Source organism: Leptopilina boulardi, unplaced genomic scaffold (genome assembly GCF_019393585.1).
Source record: "Leptopilina boulardi isolate dan_hultmark-lab unplaced genomic scaffold, ZJU_Lbou_2.1 LbouV2_137, whole genome shotgun sequence".
Taxonomy (NCBI): domain Eukaryota; kingdom Metazoa; phylum Arthropoda; class Insecta; order Hymenoptera; family Figitidae; genus Leptopilina; species Leptopilina boulardi.
The window spans coordinates 2,205,134-2,225,489 of NW_026137682.1; the positions used below are offsets into that span (position 1 = coordinate 2,205,134).

Genomic DNA, 20,356 nt, shown 5'->3' on the forward strand with positions numbered 1-20,356 from the left:
AACTCAGTTTCGTAAAGAGCTGTATCCGCTACTCCGTCACAGTTTTGTAAAATATACTGAATTAATTTTTTCCGTGTACCAGTCAAATTTCTCAATTTTCAACGCATTGTTTTCCACAGTGTCGCATTAAACAATTAAAATTTTGGTCATTATCATTTCTACTACAAGGTGTTTATTGTTAAAAGAGTGTGAATAATGACCATGAAATTGTGCGCTCGAATACTAATAACTATACTGACTAACATTGTTAAACAATGTAGTGCTTTGAAAAAATCGAGATAAACAAAAGAAGTTCAAATTCGAGAAAACTAATTTGAATAAATTGTCAATATAGGGATTAATGTCAAACGACATATAAATAAGGAGAGCAAAAAAAAGGGGAATGAGAAAAAAAGTACAAAAATTGGAGAATGAGTGTGCGCGTGGACTATTACACAATTGTTTGAAACTTGCATATATATATATATAGGAATAATTATTGTTGTTATGCACAGAATAAAAGGAATTTTAATATACACGCACAGAATTATTTCGGATTATGAGATCGAGACACAACGCTGATTCATTCTGTGCGCGCAGAGCTATCTTAAGTATATATGGAAGAAACTGAGGGCAATAAATTCATTTCATCAACAGCTCAGGGTTAAATGCCCTTTGCACTATATATATTATAAAAAAAAGAACGTATATAATAAAATGAGTCGTAAAAAGTGTAAAATGCACATTAAAAAAGATTACTGAAACAAGCACACTCGTCTGGAAAATGTGAAAGCCCAGACATTGAGTCTATATAGATGATGGTGATGTAGAAAAAAGAGAAACTCTCAGAGAAATTCGCAAGGCTAATTAGTTGTTTAGTTCGTTAAAAAAAAAAATAAAAAAAAAAAAACTTAGGCATTAGTATTTTTACAACCCAAACTATACAATTCCTTTGTTAAACACAAGTTTTCTTTTCAAAAGTAAATTTACGCATTTTTAAGTGAGACATAAAATTTACATTGTATTATAGAACAAAAAGTTCATTACACAAGTTATTTAATGTATCACCCTTATATAATATTTAATTTATTAATTACTATATCATTTGAAAATTGAGAAAAAATAGTAGTTTTCTGTTCATAAAATAATTATTTTCTTTCGGTATTTATTATTGAATAAACAAAAAAAAAAGTGACTTATGAATAAAGTTCTAAAATTTATTTGTTAGAATTTTCATTTAATAGAATTTCATTATAATTATACACGGAAAAAAATCTTTATCTAAAACAACGATAAATTTCATTGGAACAGAGAAACGTTTCACTAAAACAGCGAAAGTTTTCGCTGTTCTAGATAAACATATAGCTGTTCCAGATAAAGACTTTTTTTAAATTCAACATGTTTTTTTTATAATTACACTACTATTACATTATATATTTAAAATTACAGCTATTTTTGAAAGTTCAAAATATTATAATGGCGTATAAAAAAAAAAGAAAAGACAATAAACCATGTAATTTTTTCAGTCGCAGACTTGAAAAAAGATGATAATGTCCAATGTTATGGAAAAAAAAACAAAAGAGAAAATTTTCCCAAGTGATTATTTTTAGGATGCACTGATGAACAGTCATGAATAAATTGTGTGACAATGAGCGATCTAATGCCATTATTTTCCACGTTAACATAACCTTTGAACCACAACGGCATTCATACATATATATGATGCACTATTTATTTTACGATAATTTTCCAGTATTAGATAATAATGTCTCAAATCTATTGTTTTATAATTTGATTATAGTAAATAATTTTAAATACTATCAAAAATAAATATAGAATACACTATATAAATAATTGTCATTGAGCCAAAAGTTTTGAACATTCAAATGAACAAAATATTTTTTTCAATCTATAAATTATTAAAAATTATAACGGCAATGTAAAATGAAACAATTATTAAATTAATAACTTCTTTTTAGGTATTTAAAACAATATTTTGTAATAAAATTCATACTTAAAGAAGTTGCGAAAAAAATATTGTTCATTTGAACATTCAAAACTTTTGGCTCATAATTGTCAAAGTAATTTAATAATCTAAAACAGTGCAACGAGAATAATTGTGATAAGTAGGTTTAGAAAAGCTTCACCCTATATATATATTTATATAAATTGAGATAATTGATTCAATTAACTGCGACTTCAAACCAACGAATGAAATCAAAATGAACTACACATTCTATAACACTGGTTTTTATAGATTTCATTTGCAATAGAAAATATCTCTCGATAGTTGAACAAAAATCGAATTTTTAAATTAGAAAATAAGAAAAACATGAATTTCACTTACAAAAGCATCTAAAGCAATATTTATTTTATGAAAATTACCTTATATTATTGTTTCACATATTTTGTACAATTTACTTTACTGTAATATACACTTGCAAAGCATTTATATTTATTGTAAATGTTTGCAGCTGTCATATATGAATTAGAAACGAACATAACCTATATTGAGTTGAAATCACCTGATTGGCCCAGGGAAAAATTTGCCCGCACTTATTTGAAATAATTAAATATTTAATAAAATAATTGTAATAAATTGAAAATTAAATTGAATGAACAAAGAATAGAAGTATCGGAGACGGCCAAAAAAAAATTATTTGATTCCTAATAATCGATTACTTAACTATTATCAAATAAATATTTACTTGAACCGCAAATAATTTTTATTTCAATTAAATAAATTGTATTCAAATCAATAATTTTTCTTATTGAAATAAAATATAAAAAAAATTATTCAAAATTAATTAAAATTGAATGAATTAAATTTAAAATGAAAATTTTATTCAGAAAATAATTTTAAATTGTTTAATTAATCTAATTTTACATTCTCATCATCATATATGAGAAAGTATTTCATTCAAATTTTAATTAATATACGATTAAAATTACTTTAATTGAGTCTTCGATTAACCCCTATTTAATACTTAATTATATTTATATTGCTGAAATTGAATTATTTTTCGTAGATTTTTTTTTAATTTCAATAAATGAATAAATAAAAAAAAATAGTGAAAGATTATCTAAACACACATCGAAGGAGATTCAATTAAAAATATATTACACCAATGGTAACACTTCCGTTGAAAGCAGGAGACGATCTGATTAATGGGTAGATTAATGGGTTTTTACTTTAGTCGATTAAGCCGTTTAAAGAGATAATCTTATCAGACGACAAATTGTGCTTTTAGAAATGACCTTGCAAGAAAAATCAAACACATTATTAAGTTTCAGGATGTTCTTTGCAATTTTATTATTTTTAATCATATTTTTTCATATATACTTCTTTTTTTCTTTATTTAAGATAAACCAAGTGTGGCTCAAGATCAAGTAACTATTTATAGCGTAGCACATGGTGTGTACAAACTCTCTATACAACAAGAGAAAGAAAATTGAATACCGAATTTTGATTAAAACGTTTCGAAATTCTTAATACACTTGTGTGATGTTATAAATTTTTTTTTTTTTAATTTTGTCAACTATAATTTGATGACATCTTGAAATTTATGTTTCTCAATGTTGGCAGAGAAACTTAATTAAAGATGAAAATAATTTATATATAAATCATCGTCAACATTATCTGTTAGAATATTGTTAAACCTCTGTTAATAAAACTATATGGACAAGAGAAATCAAAATCAATCGTCATCAATGATTCACTATTATGGTGCAAAAATTATATCTATATAAACGATAAACGACATTAAATACGTTTTACAGTTAATGCTATCAACCTCGAGATTTTCTTTTTTTTTCACATTTTGCAATATAATATTGTGCAAGAGAATTTTTTCTCATATTATATTGTCTTTTAGCATTTCATCAAAATTCTTTAGTCAGTCAATTATATGCTAGAACAATCAAGAAATATATGAAAAAAAAATATTGCAATTATCTGAAATTTTTCACTTTTATAAAAGCTTATAAATTCATTTATGTACTTCAATCAAAATTTCTCATTAAAGTTGTTTATTTGAAAGTTGTAAGTTTTCATTTTTATAAACACAACAATTTTTATATAAACATGTTTTTCTTAATTTGAAGTTGAAAAGAAAATTAAATTAATCTTTCAGCTATACTATACTCCAAACAAAATAAAGGTTAAGTTTGATAGAATTAAAAAAAAAAAATTAATGAAGTATAGTTTTGTGACCCATAGTGTAAAAAAAATTAATATTTCACAAGTGACATTTCATTTTTTGTTATTTATATGAATTTTAAAAATGTTCATTGAAAAATGAAAAAAATAAAAATGTATCTCTCTTATATTATATACAAATAAAATATTTTTGTTTATTCGTCAGCTATCTGACCATCGAATTTAAAGTTCAGAATTGTGGCTTTTCCAAGTATTCAATAAATAATAAGGTAAAAACAGACATGTATCTGTGTGTATATATATATATATATATAGATAATTGAAATAATCTAAACCCGTTTATATACGAGAACAATGCCAGCGATATGGATTTTATCATTGCAAAATGACGTATTATTCTCTTTTCGTAAAATTATAGAAAGTATAATAAAAAGCAAAATAATGATAATCTGAAAGAAAAACGACAATTCAAAAGATTTTAGAAACATGAAAAGACGCTCAATTTAGGGTTTTCTTTTTTGACCTGGCAAGAAGGAGAAACCTCTCGAAAACCCTTGTGAAATGTCGTTTTCAGAAAAGTGGGAAACCACAGCGCATGAATATTGACTTGTATATCTGGTTTTTAAATGATCATCCAACTCAAAGAAATATGTATTTCGACTTACCAAAAAGTGGTTCCTCTTTATAACTGGATTAACACGCACTCACTAATAAATTCGACACTGAAAAACCGAACACTTTTTGTTCGATAGGGAGGAAACAGTGGACGACACAGACAATCGGCTGTTCTTGATGCACGACAAAAGGGGAGAAACGCGACTGCCAACAGTTGTCTGAAGTCAGCTGCAAACAAACAACAAAAATCGATCAGAACAAGATGGCCGCTTGTTTCGATTTTTCTAGAAAAAATTTGCGGTAATTTTCAAATTCTCTAAATATTTGTCTTACAATTATGTAACAAATAATGTGATTTAAATGAGAATTGATTTTATATTTATTCTATATTAATACAGTTATTTTTCAAAGTAAATTTTTAAAAATGAGTTTTAATCTTATATGATATAATCACATAACTTCAACAAATTATTTATTGTTTCTTTATAAGAAAAAATAATTAGTCTAAATTTAAAGAATAAAGTAACGAAATATAAATTACAATACTTACAATAAATTATTTTGTAGGTATATTTAAGTAATACTTTAGTGTTTTTGGAGCAAAATTATATGTATAGAATCTAATGGAATTTTTTGTTGTGGACACATAATAAATTAATTCTATTGGTTGAACTTTGAGGTATCATGTCAGATTAGGTTAGAAATTTAGCATCAACGGAATATTGTAAATATTGTAATTTTTCGTCATGGATTATTTTCTATGCTATTAAAAACAGTTTAAAACTATCATGTTAGTAATTATATATATGATTGAATTACGAATTACTATTTATTCTTTATTTAAAATTAATTAAAAGAACAAAATGAGTAGAGAAGTTTTGCAACTGTATAAAAATTTACTGCGTTACAGGCAAAACTTGAAGTATACTGATAAAGATTATTTTACATCTCGAATTAAAAAAATTTTTCGACAAAATCAATGTCTAGGTGATGAAAAAATTGTCAAGTTTCAAATTCAGGTAATTAAAATTAATTTCTTTTTTAAAAATTGTTACTGACATATATCTAACCTCAAATGACTGTTCTGTTTAAATTTTTATTTAATTTGATATTGGTTCAACATTTACTTTTGAATTGTTATTAATTATATATTTAAAAATGTATACTAAATGATAAAATAATACATTTTATTTATTATATGTTCTTTAAAATTGTTTTGCTTTTTTCAGAAAGGACACGCTTTTTTAAAAAATAAGAGAGTCGTGTAAAAAAAAATGTTTTTGAAACTATTAGATCTAGGAAAAATTGTATCACGCAATTTAATATTATCAAATGAATTTTTAGTACATTATCCAAAATATGTGAATTTCATTCAATATCGTTTTAAATCTTTTAAAAAATCATTGGATTATTCAAAAGTGCCAGTTCTTGACGAAAAAGATCTCGAAGAACAATTTGTACTAGGAAGTGGTCCAGGTGGACAATGTATAAATAGAACAGCAAGTTGTGTTGTATTAAAACACAAACCAACTGGTATAGTTGTTAAAAATCAAGAAACAAGAAGTTTACACCAAAATCAAAAGTTAGCTCGAAAAATTATGTTACAAAGATTAGATAATTTTTTCAACAAAGAAGATTCTATTGATAGTCAAACAAATGTTTTAATGAAGGAAATAATTTTAGCACGAAAAAGAAAAAAAAAAAAATGGGCAGAATTAAAGAAAAATTTCAAAGAGCGAGAAGGATTAACTTGAAATGAAAAAAAAAAAGTTTAATATGTATATATAATTATCATTACAATAAAAAAAAAACTTACCAAACTTGAATTTCAAGATTCTTTATTTTAAACCTTTAAATAATTTAAACTATTTTTAAAATGAAACCAATTCCACAAATTTCTAAATTAGAAAAAATTAGCCAATTTATTAAATATGTAAATTGAGTAAATTTTGTAATTAACTAATTAAAAAAAAGTGAAAAACACAAAAAAGGATAATAAACAATAAAAACGATTATATTTATGGAAAATTCGTATTCTTTTTAATAATAATTTCTCTTTCAAACTCATGAGACTTACAGCTTCTTTTGTTTCAAATAAGATAGTCATCAGGTAATTCCTTACATGGATTTAAAATAGAATATTACATACAAATACATTATGTGTACTAAAACGAAAAAAATATATTCATTGTAAAGCTGAATGCAGTCTTGCGTATCTAAAAAAAATCTTTCAACAAACAAAAAAAAAAAACGTTTCTTTAAATAATAAAAAAAAAAAAAAAAAAAAAAAAAACTTAATAATAATCTCAAACGCCGAAGACTATCTACTTTAAAATCCATGTATACTACACATTAAACAAAAAAACTTATAAAGTATTCTTTTTTTTTACACAGGTGATCACGTTACTAATTATTATTTTTATAGAAAGATTATTTATAACATATTTTTTCCAAATTTCGAAAAAAGAAAGCTATTAGAATTTATAAATAATAATAATAATAATAATAATAATAATACAAAAAAAAAACAATTGGTCACGTGAATACCCAGATATCGTCATTATGACAGAATAAGACGACAAAGAAAAAAAAATACAAGAAAAACAAAAGAGAGAGAGAGAGAGAGAGAGAGAGAGAGAGTTGAAAGAACGCGAAGACCGCATCTATAAAGAATGTACAGTTTGGCGATTTTAATCTACACCGCCCTCAAGGATCTATAATTATAATCAATTGTAATTATACAGAAGAGAGCAAAATCGATCATCATTCAATCATTCAAATTTTTTTTTTTAACATTTCGATTAGAAAATAATTTTTATTATCAAATAAAAAAAAAATATTCACAACCAATGCCATCAATATAAACAATTAATATTAATTATCTATAGTAATATTAATAATTAATATATAATTAATTTTTTTAGATAATTGCACCAATTATAATATTAATAAATAATATTACATAATAATAAATGTTTAAAGTGATAGCATCAATTATTGGCACTACAGTTAATTATCAGAAGCATTATTAAACAAATTCGAAAAATTATTTTCACAAATAAATTAATTGCATGCATTTTTTTTTTTACAAAACAAATATTTTTCGTTTTACGTTATGTTAAAATAAACTTCTTCAAATATTTAACATTTTTCGTGTGCCAATAACTGGATTAGAAATGTATTTTACTAATTGAAAATTTTAATTATTAATATTAATATTGACAGTTAATTATAATTATTAATATTGATAATTTCAATTATTTAATATTAATATTTACAGTATATTGTTAATTATGAATTGATCATTTTTAACAACTAGAAATAAGTAGCAAAAGAAATATCAATATTAATTTTCAATATTAATTACTATTTTAATTATTGTTTTTTTTTTAATTATTATTAACTGACAATATCAAAAATTATATACACTGTTATTGAATAGATTTTGTCCACTAAATGAAAAGCATTACAAAATGTTCTTTATTTTTATAATAAGTATGGAAAATTAAAAAAAAAAATTGTATTTTAGAAATTATATTCTCTATTTTTTCTATTAAAAAAAAAAATTAAGAAAATTGTTTTTTACTATTTAATTACTTCAAAGAATAAACAAAATACGAAATTTTGTTTGTAAATTTCAAAACTGATATTTTGAAAAGAATTATTTTTATATAAAATGGTAAATTTTGTTTATTCTTAAAAGTAATTAAATAATAAAGAATTTTTCTCTTAAATTGTTTTTTAAATAGTATAAAAGGATGTAAGTTTTAATAAGTTTTTCAACTTTTCTATTTTTACTAGAAACAAAAATAAAATTCTTTTGTAATGCCTTCAAAGCAGAATCGGAGAAACAATTGAAAGAAAAATTAGTCCAACTCATTATTTTCGAATTTCTAAATAAAATAAAACAAAAAGTATTTCCGTGCAAGGGTAAACAATTTAATTTTTAACATTTTAAATTGTTAAAATTTGAATTTTAATAAAAAATTACTATTTCTTGTCAATAGGACATACGATTTTGGCAACAGAACCTAAAATTTAAAAATCGTTTTCCATAGTAAGAAATTTTGTAATCATTATCAAAATTCATTTTTAATACAATTTAAAATGTTAAAAATAAAATTGTTCATATTATCACTAAAGGAACTAATTTTTTTTTTTTTTTTTTTTTAAGTACGAAAATGTGAAGTTTAACTACATTCGGATTTTATCATTAATTTCTTTAGTGTGGGCAAAAATTATTGAGTGACAGTGAAATGATATCAACAAATCATATTTAATTATTATTTATCAAAAGTGTAATTAAAAAAGTGATTTTATAAAAATCACTTTTCAAAAATTGGTTTAAGTTTTGCTCTCGCTGTAAAATTATAATAGTATATTACTAAAAACTATGGTGTCAGCGGTATTAAATACTAACGATACACAAATACCATTTTGTACAGAATGTACACGTGCGGACGATCCGGAACAATATTATATTGGAGTCAGTCGAGAGGGGGTTTTAAGGAGAAGAAGGTGGATGATGATGATGATGATTAAATGTTTCCGAGATCGTACCGAGGTTGTACACTTTGTTTATAAAATCCTCAACTACTTTTCAACCATCGACTAAAATGTCCCCGACCACTTTTAAAACGTTTCTTCGGTGGTTGACTACTACTGCTACTTGATTTTGATGAGCCGGAACTTCTTAATCGTCGATTACTCGCAACGGCCACTGAAAGAATACTGTGGTCACGATCAACTTGATCCTCGATCTTCATCACTCTAACAACGGGTTGAAACTCGATGCTCGAACGCCTATTTTGTAAATCGGTTGGCGTCGCGACCGGCGAGTTGACCCGTTCCGAGAGTGGACAATCGAGTATGTCACCATTTTCCGACGAGAGGCCACCTCTCACCCTCCTCAAACGTGTTCTCGATGAAATATTTACAAATGTATTATTCTGTTTACAATTCTCGTCCTCGAGAATTATTGACGACGAGGACGTTGTTGTTCTTATACCACCTGATGATCGACTATTATTTGATCGTATTGTCGATCTTTGTCGTGCTTTGCATTTTGTTTTAAAATTAATAACACGCGTCTCTGACGACGAACCACCAGGCGTACGACGACAATTTCGATTGCGTCTAATCGATTTTGTCATATTACGCTTTCGAGGTGAGACAACAACAACGTTATTTTTCATTAATCTCTTTGCGAGACTTTCTCTGTCGGATGATGATGAGGTTGAGAGGTGGTGACGTTTTTTATTTCCTATTTTTAAATTCTCGTCATTTCCCGCTGTATTCTCGGATAGTTGCGAGGAATCGCTTGTTGTATTTTTCACAGTATCAGAGCTAGAATCCTTCTTTTTTGATGATGAATCCCTCTTGTTGATTTCCTCCTTTTCGGTTAATGTCTCTTTTTTATTTAGACAATCACCTCTCGATGAAGATTCATTATCATCTTCATCATTATAATTATCATCATCATCATCATCATCGTCTTCATCTGTTAAAGTTTTTTCACTTTCTTTCAATTCCTCATCGCATTGTTGTGATATTTCTTTTTCATTAGAAGTATTCTCAGAATCTTCACAAGTTTCACTATTATTACTTTTCAATGATTCTTCAGTATCAGAGAATTCTTTTTCCTTGAGAGACTTTGCGGATTTAGAATCTTCAGAGCTCTGATTTTCCAATTTTTCTTTATCTTTCAATTCTTCAGAATGTTGACTTCTTCTATCGGGACTGTCTATCGAACGATTTCTTTTTTCTTCGTTATTTTCATATGAACATAATTCGGATGATTTGATGATATGATGATTATTATCGGGATATTCATTTTCAATCACTGATGATTCAAGTCTTTCGCAAATATCTTCTTTCAATGCAGGAAGTTCGGTTGATTCTAATTTTTTCTCAGCTTCAAATGCTGACAATTGTTTGCTATGTAATTTTCGACGTAATTTATTTCCTGGCCAGCCTGTTCGATTTTTCCTTCGTTTACGACGTTTTAATGGCGATTCACCATTACCATCGCCACAATCAGAACTTGCACATGACGAATTTTCGAGGCAGGGCACGAGATCGTGGCAATTTTCGAGTAATTCCAATAAATTCACTGGTGCACCTTTTGGTAATTGGGTTTCCTCCACGGTTGTTTCCTCGACATTTGAGAGGAAATCCTCTTCAAACGGATTGCTATCGTCCTATAGAAAATGAAATATTTACTTATTATTCATTCGACAAAAAAATCTTAATTAACATTAAATATATTTTCACATTTTATTAAAACCTAATTTTTTTTTAATGACTAAAGAAAAATTGGACAAATAATCGGAACAAATGTCAGACGAACACAATTTTTTCATATTTTTAAATATGAGTAAGTATCTACTATTAGGAAATTTTCATTTGTCAGAACTTTTATTTCCTCGAACAAATAATTGGCAGATACATTTCGGGGTAAATTTTAAAATTAACAAATTAGAAAATATCAAGAACTTTGTGATTGGTTAATATTAAAATTCGCGCTTAAATATTTCTATACTGCATGTTTATTTGGACAAAGAAATGTTTTGATGACAAATAAGATTTCGATATTTTGAGAATTCGGTCAAATGACAATTTAGGTATTTATACTATAAAAATTTGAATGAAATGAAAATGAGATTAAATAAAAAATTTGGTTAATTACAAAAATTCTGTTAAATGAAAATTAAAATCATTAACAATAACTAACTTCTGTAATTTTAATAACAATTAAATAAATATTATTATTATGCAAATTATAATTATTCTTCGTTATAATTTTAAAAAATTTGATTAGACGATTTGAAAAAATATTTAACTAATAAATTAATAAATAAAAAAGAAAAATTGTTGAAATTAATTTTTTATTAATGTAGAATGGCCTCAGGTAAATTTAAGTTTAATAAAAATTCGCCAAAAAAAAAAAATGGTAAATAAAAAATTACAAAAGATTGATTAACAATATATTATTTTAAAATTTGTCCATTTTCTTCATTCTTACCTGCAAATCATTCGCAGACAGCATCTCATCAATATTTTTTGCAATTTCTTTGAGATCTTCGTCAACGTCTGACTTGGATTTGATTTCCTGTTTTGAACTTGTCTCTAATTTTCCAGCATTATTTTCTTCATCAATAACAGTTAAAGTTGGAGTATGCTGTTGTTGTTGTTCGCGTTTCCTGATAATTGTTGACATAATCGCCAATGTAGAAGCATGGCACCTTGGACTTTTTCTTGGCGATCGTCCAACAAACGAACCACGTCCTCGACTTTTCCTTCTACCATCCATCTTTTGTAACCTTTTCATTAGTGTCTCATGAAAATTTTCAATCTCATACGGTAATAAAAATGGTTTCGATTCATTTGATTCACTAAAATAATGCCAATATTCCTCGCCCTCATCCTGACGTTGATACGTTTGATACCAGGGTTCAGATTTTGGTATTGCCTCAAAGGAAAATTGCATTCTCTCAATTTCCGGCGATGGTTTCGATGGTAATAATCTGTCAACTGTTACATCATGCTCTTTACATTGAATCTCATCCTTTTCATTTTTTCCTATTTCAATACCGGTGAGTGGAGCTTGATATCTCAATCGACTGCCAGGTGTTTCGAATTTATAATAATCAACATTATCCATTATTAATGCTTCGGCTTGTGTACGTCTCTTTTTTTTTGAACGTCCAACATTGCTCAAATCTTGAGAATCATCACCGCACACACCACCTTCCTGTTTCACTAGATCTGAACTATTTTCCATTGAACTAAGATTCACCGAATTCAAAGTATTTTCACGATCACTTTCACTGTCTTTTGGTAAAACACTACTTTGTTCATTCTCACTCGCTTCACTGGAATCATCTCGTCTTGTTTCACCAAACATAAATGATTCCGCTTCATCGCTGAGCAATGAAAGTTCCGATTTTCGTACACGTTTAAATCGCACAACAACGGGTTTTTCACTCGATGGACCCTCATCATTTTTTTCTTCTTCGCAAACAATTTTCTCAACAATCACTGGCGGTGGCAAAGCAGCTGGAATAACACTTGATCGTAACTTACTGCCAAGTACCTCGACTTTATAATAAGCACGATTATCCTCAATCAATCTTTCTTCAACCGACAATCTTTGACGACCCTTGTAACTTCTTCCACCACGTCGGCTAAATCTTATACTCCTTGGTTTTTCATCTTTTTCCTCCTGTGCCTTAAAACCGCGACATTCTTTTTCCTCCTCTTCTTCTTCTCCTTCATAATCATTATTATCATTATTACAGGTAATTTCAATTTCATTTTTCTTCTCCTCCTTACCTATTTCACCATTCATTGAATCTTTAATAGATGATGAATTATTTTTCACATTTGATGAATCCTTGATAGAATTTTTATTCACCTCCTTCTTTACATTTTGCGATTCATTTTCATTTGCCTCGTGATTATCATTTATCCTTGGACTGGAGTCTTTTTTTCGTTTACTATTATTGATATCTATAAGATGATTATTCTGATTTGAAATATCACGTTTAGTATCCCTTCCAATAAAATTATTTGATTCACTGTGACCATTACTTTTGCGTAGTTGTGTTGTTTTAAAATCTGACTCATGATCGAGTAAGACTTTTGGATTGCACTCGTCATTATCCTTTAAACTTTCATTTTCAGATTTTTCATTAGGATCATCCTCCTCAATCCAAATTGTTCCTTTTGCCCTTTTTTTTATTGTGAAACCCTCAAATTTATCATAGGTCTTATCATTATTACTTTTATCATCATCAATCCATGAACGGCCCTTTGATCTTAATAAATGTCCACTCTCGTGTTTGGCACGTGTTCGTAAATTGTGTGGAGAATTTAATTTTAAATTAAGATTCCTTCGCGCACCATTGCACTGCACCATTTTAATCTCGTCAACACTAAAATTGTCAAGATTCTCCTTTGGTGATTTGTCTCCTTGCTCTGATAGAGCTTTATTGTGAAGACTCGAATCACCATTCGGGAATAGTTTGCAGTCTTTTCTGTAAATTAAATGAAAAGTCAAGTTGGTTTTTTCTTGTTTGCTTAGAAAAATTATAAATTTAATAAAATTTGAGAAAATTTTTGTCAAAACAATTTCTATAATTGATTATTTTAACTTTAACGTTTTAAACAATTATTCTTTTTTTTATTTTTCTCGTGACTCTTACAAAACTTTTCTCGATTTCACAATTGATATGTTAAAATTTTTGTGCATTTATTATTTGTGGAATTTAATTTTACATTACATATTGTGAAATGATATTGTTTTACGTTACATGCAGTTTTGATGATAATGCAATATATTGTATTGAGATACGTCATTTTGCTGATTTATTAACTGCATTTTTTTAATAACAAAAGTTTTCAAAATGACGGATTTATCTATCTTTAAGTAAATAAAAAAAATAATTTAAACCCTAAAATGTGTTTCATTGAAAACAATTCAATTTTTTATATTTTAAACAATTAGAAATTCATAAAACTTAATTTTTATTTCTCCGAATTTTTATTTGTGGCTGAATTCTCATTTATTTGAATTTAAATGTAATTAATTTGCTTGTATTTTAATAAGCAGAATTTTTAATTGAACAAATTTTTATTTAGCGTAATGAAAATGAAAATGATCCTTTCATTCTGAATTATAATTTTGTTAATTATAAATTATTTCAAATGAAAGTTCTTTTAAATGAAAATTTAGTTAAATAAAAATTGGGATTAGAAATTCTAATTTAAAAAAAGATCTTTTTTATGTAAATTAATTATAAATTCTTTTAAACGAAAATTTTGCTAAATAAAACTTGAGAGAAATAGAGAATCTGACTGTTTAAAATAACCTTTTCTTAAAGAAAAAAAAATCAAAAATTTTCACATAAATTAATAAACTAATAAAATTCATAAAAAAAATATATATATGTATTTAAAACGTACCTGACATCGTTTGACGAATTAAGCTTTAAAAATGCTTCGACACTCGCGCCAGTACTGATAAGTCTATCCAGGGACAAAAAGTTATCTTCATTTTGAACGAAACTCAAGTGCTTGTCTGTTTGTAAATGTTTTGTTAAGTCTCGATACTCGGAACGGCAGATTTCGCAGTACCCAGAAACGAGTTGTTCTGCCCTGCGAGCACGAGTTGTGGCACGAGGCCTACGTGTCATTTCTTTGCCCTTTTCCTTATTTACGTTTGCAGCCTCCCAGTTTTCCTTGGTTTCTTTGCTTTCAGATGCCTCTTTCTTTGCGCGCGGCTTCTTAAAAACAAATGGACATGAACCACGTTCACCGTCAAAATTGATGGTCGGCCAAGATTGTAATTCAAGAAACACAGGTTTCGTTTCCCTTAAAGAAAAAAAAAAAATCAACACAATTAATTTTGCAAAATTTAAGTTTTTTTAAAAATATTTTCGTTTGCAATTTTTTTTTTAAATATATTTACCTGTGATAGGACTCAAACTTGATGTAAGGTACTTTTAATTGTTTGACATTCAAATTTTTTGATGAAACTGATTGATTATTGTGTTGAATGTGTGTATCTTTATAGGACGTGTAGATTTTGTCGAGCCACGCTTGAAGTTTCTCAGGTGCCCAAATGGGAATATTCCAGGTTTGAGCGTTTTTAAGTGGATCCACGGAACACTGAAGTGGCTGTGTCAGAGCACGCTCCAACATTGCATCCGCTCGCGATTTCTTAACATAAACAAAAGCTGATTAGCAATTATTGCAAAAAAAAAAAAAATTCATTATTACATTATCATAATTAATTATTATGAAAAAATTAAACAAACAAAAAATCCAGAAGATGTAGAAAACTATTAATAAAAAAATAGAAAACAATACAATAAAAGAAGAAAAAAAAGGTTGAATAAAATTGATATCTTACTGTTCTTTGGGTAGTTTGGACCCGTAGATTTGTTGAATTTGAAAGGGGACCATCAGCATTTAAATATGGTGTGGGGGGAGTTGGTGTTGGGGCCTCTATACTCCTCAGCGAGGGGGGCCCCCCGCTCCCTCCACTGGCGTAACCCCATTTGCGTTTATCTGAATTTGTCTGTCCTGTCTTATCAACTCGGTCGCTAATCACAATATCGACGTTTCGCACTAAAAATACTTCAATCGTCTGTAACAAGCGAAATTGAAAGATATTTAAAAAAAAAAAGAAAATTAGTAAGTACTTTTATAAAACTTATTATTTCAATCCCAAAATCAAATCTCAATCATACATAATCAAGGTCCGATTATTGCTATTACTTGAAAATCAAATATTCGAATTGAAAAATATTGAAATTCAAATATTCGTTAACAAATTTTGAAAAACGAGACCTTCGCGCGCTGTTTATTGTTTTTTAATCATTAAATTATTTTGTATTAAAAAAACAGTGATTTTATTAGTTTTACTAAAAAGCATAACGCATAACACTTTGCTATGATCTTTTTATAATAGGATAAATTACAATTAATTTCTGTCACAAAAAAAAATTATTTTTCACATTTCAATGAGTAATTTTTCATTTTTAAACGAAATAAAATATAAATTATTGCTGATTATATTTTTAAAGGTAAAAAAATATTCGTGCACCTCTTCAAAAAAAAAAAAAAAATGCATTTCATCAGAAATATGAAACTTTCTTCTGAATATGATCCAAATGTAATATGCAAAAAAAAAAAAAAAAAAACACAACAAATTCTTATTAAATAATTTTCGATTTCTCTGAAAAAAGAAAAACCAATCGATTTCACTCACTTATCAATTGCACAGATCTTCACCTCTATTTTCGCAAATAAAAATTTTTTTCTCATTAACAAATTTAACTGTTAAAAAAGAAACAATGAATTGCACGACTTTGAATGAAAACAAAATCATGACGGGACACACATACACACTGTTTTTTTCTTTTGCAGTAGAAATTTAAGTGAGAACTGATATTTCACAGCTTTCATGACAATTGCTCAATAAATTGAAAAATGGAATACGTTGCATATTTTGATTTAAAATGAGTGCAACAAATGTTGAGGCGAAAGTAGTCCACCGATACATTTAGAATAGTTGGTGAAATTCAGTTATCAAAGTTACTTCGATAAAAATCAACAATCTGACCGAGGAAAATTATAATTCACGATGTAAATTCACACAAGTAAGTATTTAAAAAGAAAAAACATGCACAATTCCGTTTTAAATTCGCTATCCCTTTCTCTGTTAAACTAGTCAAGAAATGAAACACCAAAGGGGAGACAGGCGGGTAAAGGGAGTTTAAAATTTAGGTTAAATAACGTTGACACTATCTTGAAAATATGTTTGTGAATTATAAGAATAAATGAAATTTGAATAAAATATAACTTCTTTTGAAAAACAAATTAGAAATTTATATTCATTGAAATGTTTGTCGGACGGTGATGTTTGCTTGTGAGCCGCACAACAATGGTCGTCGCATTGTTGTCCCTGCGTTCTAATTATACTTGCACACATGTCCACTCTGAAGATACTCCAAAATGTTGTTCATAACTCAGAAAAAAAAACACGTGGTATCATGATTGTGGGAGACAATGAAATTTCCATATAAATGAAAATAGTTATAATAAAAAGCATGAAAAAGCGGGCGTTGTCGTCGATCAACTTACACACTTGCTCGAGACTGGTGAAGACTCTTTAATGGTAGGCTACTGTCAAGCGCTCCCGAAACTTGAAACCTTTTACACAACACCCGCGATAAATAATTTCAATGTCTCATTTATTTTTCATGACATTATAAATGTCACATTGTTTCACTGGAATATGTGAAATTTGTATAATACACTTGTAATTTGATGAACATATTTTTTTTTTAAAGAAAACCACGGGGATTAGAGCGAGACGCACGGAACTCGCAAAACTGTCACATACAAAATGGCCATTCGCCGTTAACAGCTTGCTTTACGAGCCTAGAGGCGGCGCTCGGATTCCACCGCTTTTCTCTGTGATGATATAAAACATACACACATACACAAACATTGAATCTAACAGGCGGGAAAATTATTTTCCAAGGATTAATCCTCTCTTTTTTAAATTCTTTTTCGATAATAATAATATAACATTTTTTTTCCCAAAAAAAAAAAAACAAAAAGACCGGTACACTAGATTGACAATTACAGTTGTCAAAATTGCAACAAGGTGGCGCTTGGTGTCTGTTGATTTTGTTTGTCAACAGTAATTTCGGGAAATATTCCCACGTGCTTTATATGTAATGAAAATTTCATAGGGAAAAATTTCCTCTCATTCTGATTTTAGAATTGTCAAATAATTTTTTTATATAGACTAAATAAATGAAAGAAAATAATAATACATCTGTTACTTGATCTTATTTATGAAAATATGATCAATTTTGATTTAATTCTGGGAAAAAAGTTAAATTATTTTTATTGGAAAGTATTAAGAAAAAAATTGACAATTTTATACTGAAATTTTAGTAGGAAATAAAAATTTTTTAATTTTGAAAAATAATATTTTTTCTTTACGAAAAAGAATTAAAAAAAAAAAAAAAAAAAAGATTCATCCAGTGTTTCTTAGCTTCAGTTACCATTCACAAGGTGGCAGAGTGGATATTTTTCTTTGATAATCTTGAAATTTGTCAAGCATTCACGGAAAATATATTGACATGACAGCTAGTCCATCAGTTTTCCGGTGATTTTCAAAGCAATTGTATCGAACGTTTTCACATCACATATACGATGGAAGTACGCGTGACTTTGGAATTTAGGGCGGAGCCCCCACAGCGTAGCAACAGCGACGCGAGTCTGGGCACAAATCTATAGTCCATTCGCCGTTTCTTTCGACCATATAGTTGCGATTAAATTTAGCGGGATATACTTTGAGAGATCAACAACAAGATGAACATTCACCCTGAACTTTACTTCTTTAATTCCTTGTCTTATTCCATCATAAAGCCTTGATAAAAAAAAAAAATTTCAAACTCTAAATATACATAACCGAAAAAGAATTAAAATTGTACACCTGTAAATTAATTACAAACAAAATTTCCGATATGACCAAATAAAAGCGGGAATATTGATTTTTCCATTTTTTATAAATTCAAACTTTGTTAGTTAATGTGTTCCTTGAAAACAAAAACAAATTAATTAATAATAATAAATTATTTGAATAAGTATCAATGTCTTTCTAAAGTAATTTTGTTTTTAGAAACAGAAATTTAATTCTATGTTCTTTTTAGATTATTTATCATTTAAATGCATTAATGTTTTTTTTTTTTTGTTAAGATTTGGAAGTAATTTCTTTTATAAAGTTTTCATTTTTTCAATAAGTATATTTGCATTTCATTTAAGGTAAACAACTTTAACACGGTCCCTCTAAAGGTTAACGCAGAGGTTAATATCTATATATGCCTTTAGTGTCAACTAGTGAATTAAATAATTAACCATCTAGTAAATTAAATACTTAGACAACTATAAAAAAATTCACTATATTTACCAGGTAACTAAACAATAATTAATTTCAATGACAACTAAAGTTATATTACTATTTTATATTGCCAAAAAATTAAACATTATTTGACCAATCAAAAAGAAAGACTTAAGTTTTTTTTTTATATTAACAAACTGTTTTTAATTAGAAACATATTAAATACTCACCCCGCCAAATTCTTTAATTTTTGCCTCTAACTTGGCTGAAACAGCATAGTTCTTAATATCCAAGTAAAAACATTTTTTCTCTAGTAACTTTGGCGCAGGAACCTTCTGCGATTGTGTCACTGTAAATATAATAAATATTTAATAATAATTTTTAATGAATTTAATTAAAATCAAATTATTCGCATTTTATTAAATATTAAAATCAAAGAATTTTTATCCTCACAACCTTTAGGTCAATCTAAGTTTGATATTTCACGATTGTCAATATATTTTATTGAGAAATGTATAGACTGATAAATGAGGATATGTTATATTATATTAGAAAGTATATACATATGCGATAACAAATACGAATGAAATAACGTCCGCAAAAGTCGTTACAACTCTCTGTGACTATTATTAATAAAGAGATGATTACATAAAAGTTTTATGTAAAATTATTATATGTGTAACATACGAGAATTTCTGCTTATTTTCTTGGTATTATTTTCCCGCTGTTTTCGCTCCGGATGCTGGACCTTGAATGGGGATACCATGCCTCCTATGCGATACAACGCGCGGCCAACCACAATATTTTCTTTTCATTGAATAATTTTTCCCTGATTTTCAAACTTTCCATTCTTGTATCATTGTTGCACTATAACTAGAAGATACATTTTAGCTGTTCAAACGTAAACTATATATATTTATTAATAAAGAATAATGATTAATTTCATTCTTATTTCTAAGAGTAACGGTATCACACAACCTTATCAATTAATCCAATCGTTTCGACTGAAGATAGCTGCTTCTTCATCTAAATCGAGATATCGAGATTTTCTCACGTTAGGTTAGAATCGTTAGAATGACAATTTAAAAATAGAAACATTGTTTTGATATGTTTTTTTTTTTTGCCTTTTTAAATATGGACTTCTGTCATTTTTATTTTTTATATTTTAAATATCTTTT

General features: G+C 27.3%; 3 protein-coding genes across 6 annotated transcripts in view; 1 reads left to right on the plus strand and 2 right to left on the minus strand.

Moving 5' to 3' along the window:
- The window catches only part of LOC127291445 (dnaJ homolog subfamily B member 3), a 28,761-nt gene extending 23,795 nt beyond the window's left edge, over positions 1-4,966 (minus strand). The window contains exon 1 of one of the 2 annotated variants that reach the window (XM_051320591.1): positions 4,804-4,966. The gene's annotated coding sequence lies outside the window, so the exon portion shown is untranslated. The remainder of the gene's footprint in view (positions 1-4,803) is intronic. The other variant, XM_051320590.1, reaches the window with a different exon arrangement.
- A 1-nt stretch (position 4,967) lies between these two features.
- On the plus strand, positions 4,968-6,166 carry LOC127291449 (MIEF1 upstream open reading frame protein). Of its 2 annotated transcripts, XM_051320598.1 has the most exons (3): positions 4,968-5,053; positions 5,664-5,772; positions 5,983-6,166. In XM_051320598.1, exons 1-3 carry the CDS (start codon positions 5,016-5,018, stop codon positions 6,019-6,021), a joined length of 186 nt encoding a protein of 61 aa, XP_051176555.1. In that variant the 5' UTR covers positions 4,968-5,015; the 3' UTR covers positions 6,022-6,166. The 2 variants fall into 2 exon arrangements, with proteins under 2 accessions (XP_051176555.1, XP_051176554.1); XM_051320597.1 differs by lacking the exon at positions 4,968-5,053 and having other exon boundaries at positions 5,444-5,772.
- A 2,844-nt stretch (positions 6,167-9,010) lies between these two features.
- On the minus strand, positions 9,011-20,178 carry LOC127291450 (repetitive organellar protein-like). 2 transcript variants are annotated; one of them, XM_051320599.1, is made up of 7 exons: positions 19,866-20,178; positions 19,409-19,527; positions 15,669-15,905; positions 15,225-15,475; positions 14,720-15,127; positions 11,778-13,791; positions 9,011-10,953 (listed from the first exon to the last, which is right to left on the minus strand). In XM_051320599.1, exons 1-7 carry the CDS (start codon positions 19,942-19,944, stop codon positions 9,343-9,345), a joined length of 4,719 nt encoding a protein of 1,572 aa, XP_051176556.1. In that variant the 5' UTR covers positions 19,945-20,178; the 3' UTR covers positions 9,011-9,342. The 2 variants fall into 2 exon arrangements, with proteins under 2 accessions (XP_051176556.1, XP_051176558.1); XM_051320601.1 differs by lacking the exons at positions 19,409-19,527; positions 19,866-20,178 and adding an exon at positions 17,405-17,676.
- Positions 20,179-20,356: the final 178 nt, after the last annotated feature.

Coding starts and splice junctions, on each gene's coding strand:
- LOC127291449 (XM_051320597.1), top strand. CDS start 5,617: ATGAGTAGAGAAGTTTTGCAACTGTATAAAAATTTACTGCGTTACAGG. Junction 5,773..5,982: donor TTGTCAAGTTTCAAATTCAG/GTAATTAAAATT, acceptor TGCTTTTTTCAG/AAAGGACACGCTTTTTTAAA.
- LOC127291450 (XM_051320599.1), bottom strand. CDS start 19,944: ATGGTATCCCCATTCAAGGTCCAGCATCCGGAGCGAAAACAGCGGGAA. Junction 19,528..19,865: donor GAAAATAAGCAGAAATTCTC/GTATGTTACACA, acceptor TTATATTTACAG/TGACACAATCGCAGAAGGTT. Junction 15,128..15,224: donor AAGTTTGAGTCCTATCACAG/GTAAATATATTT, acceptor TTTTTCTTTAAG/GGAAACGAAACCTGTGTTTC.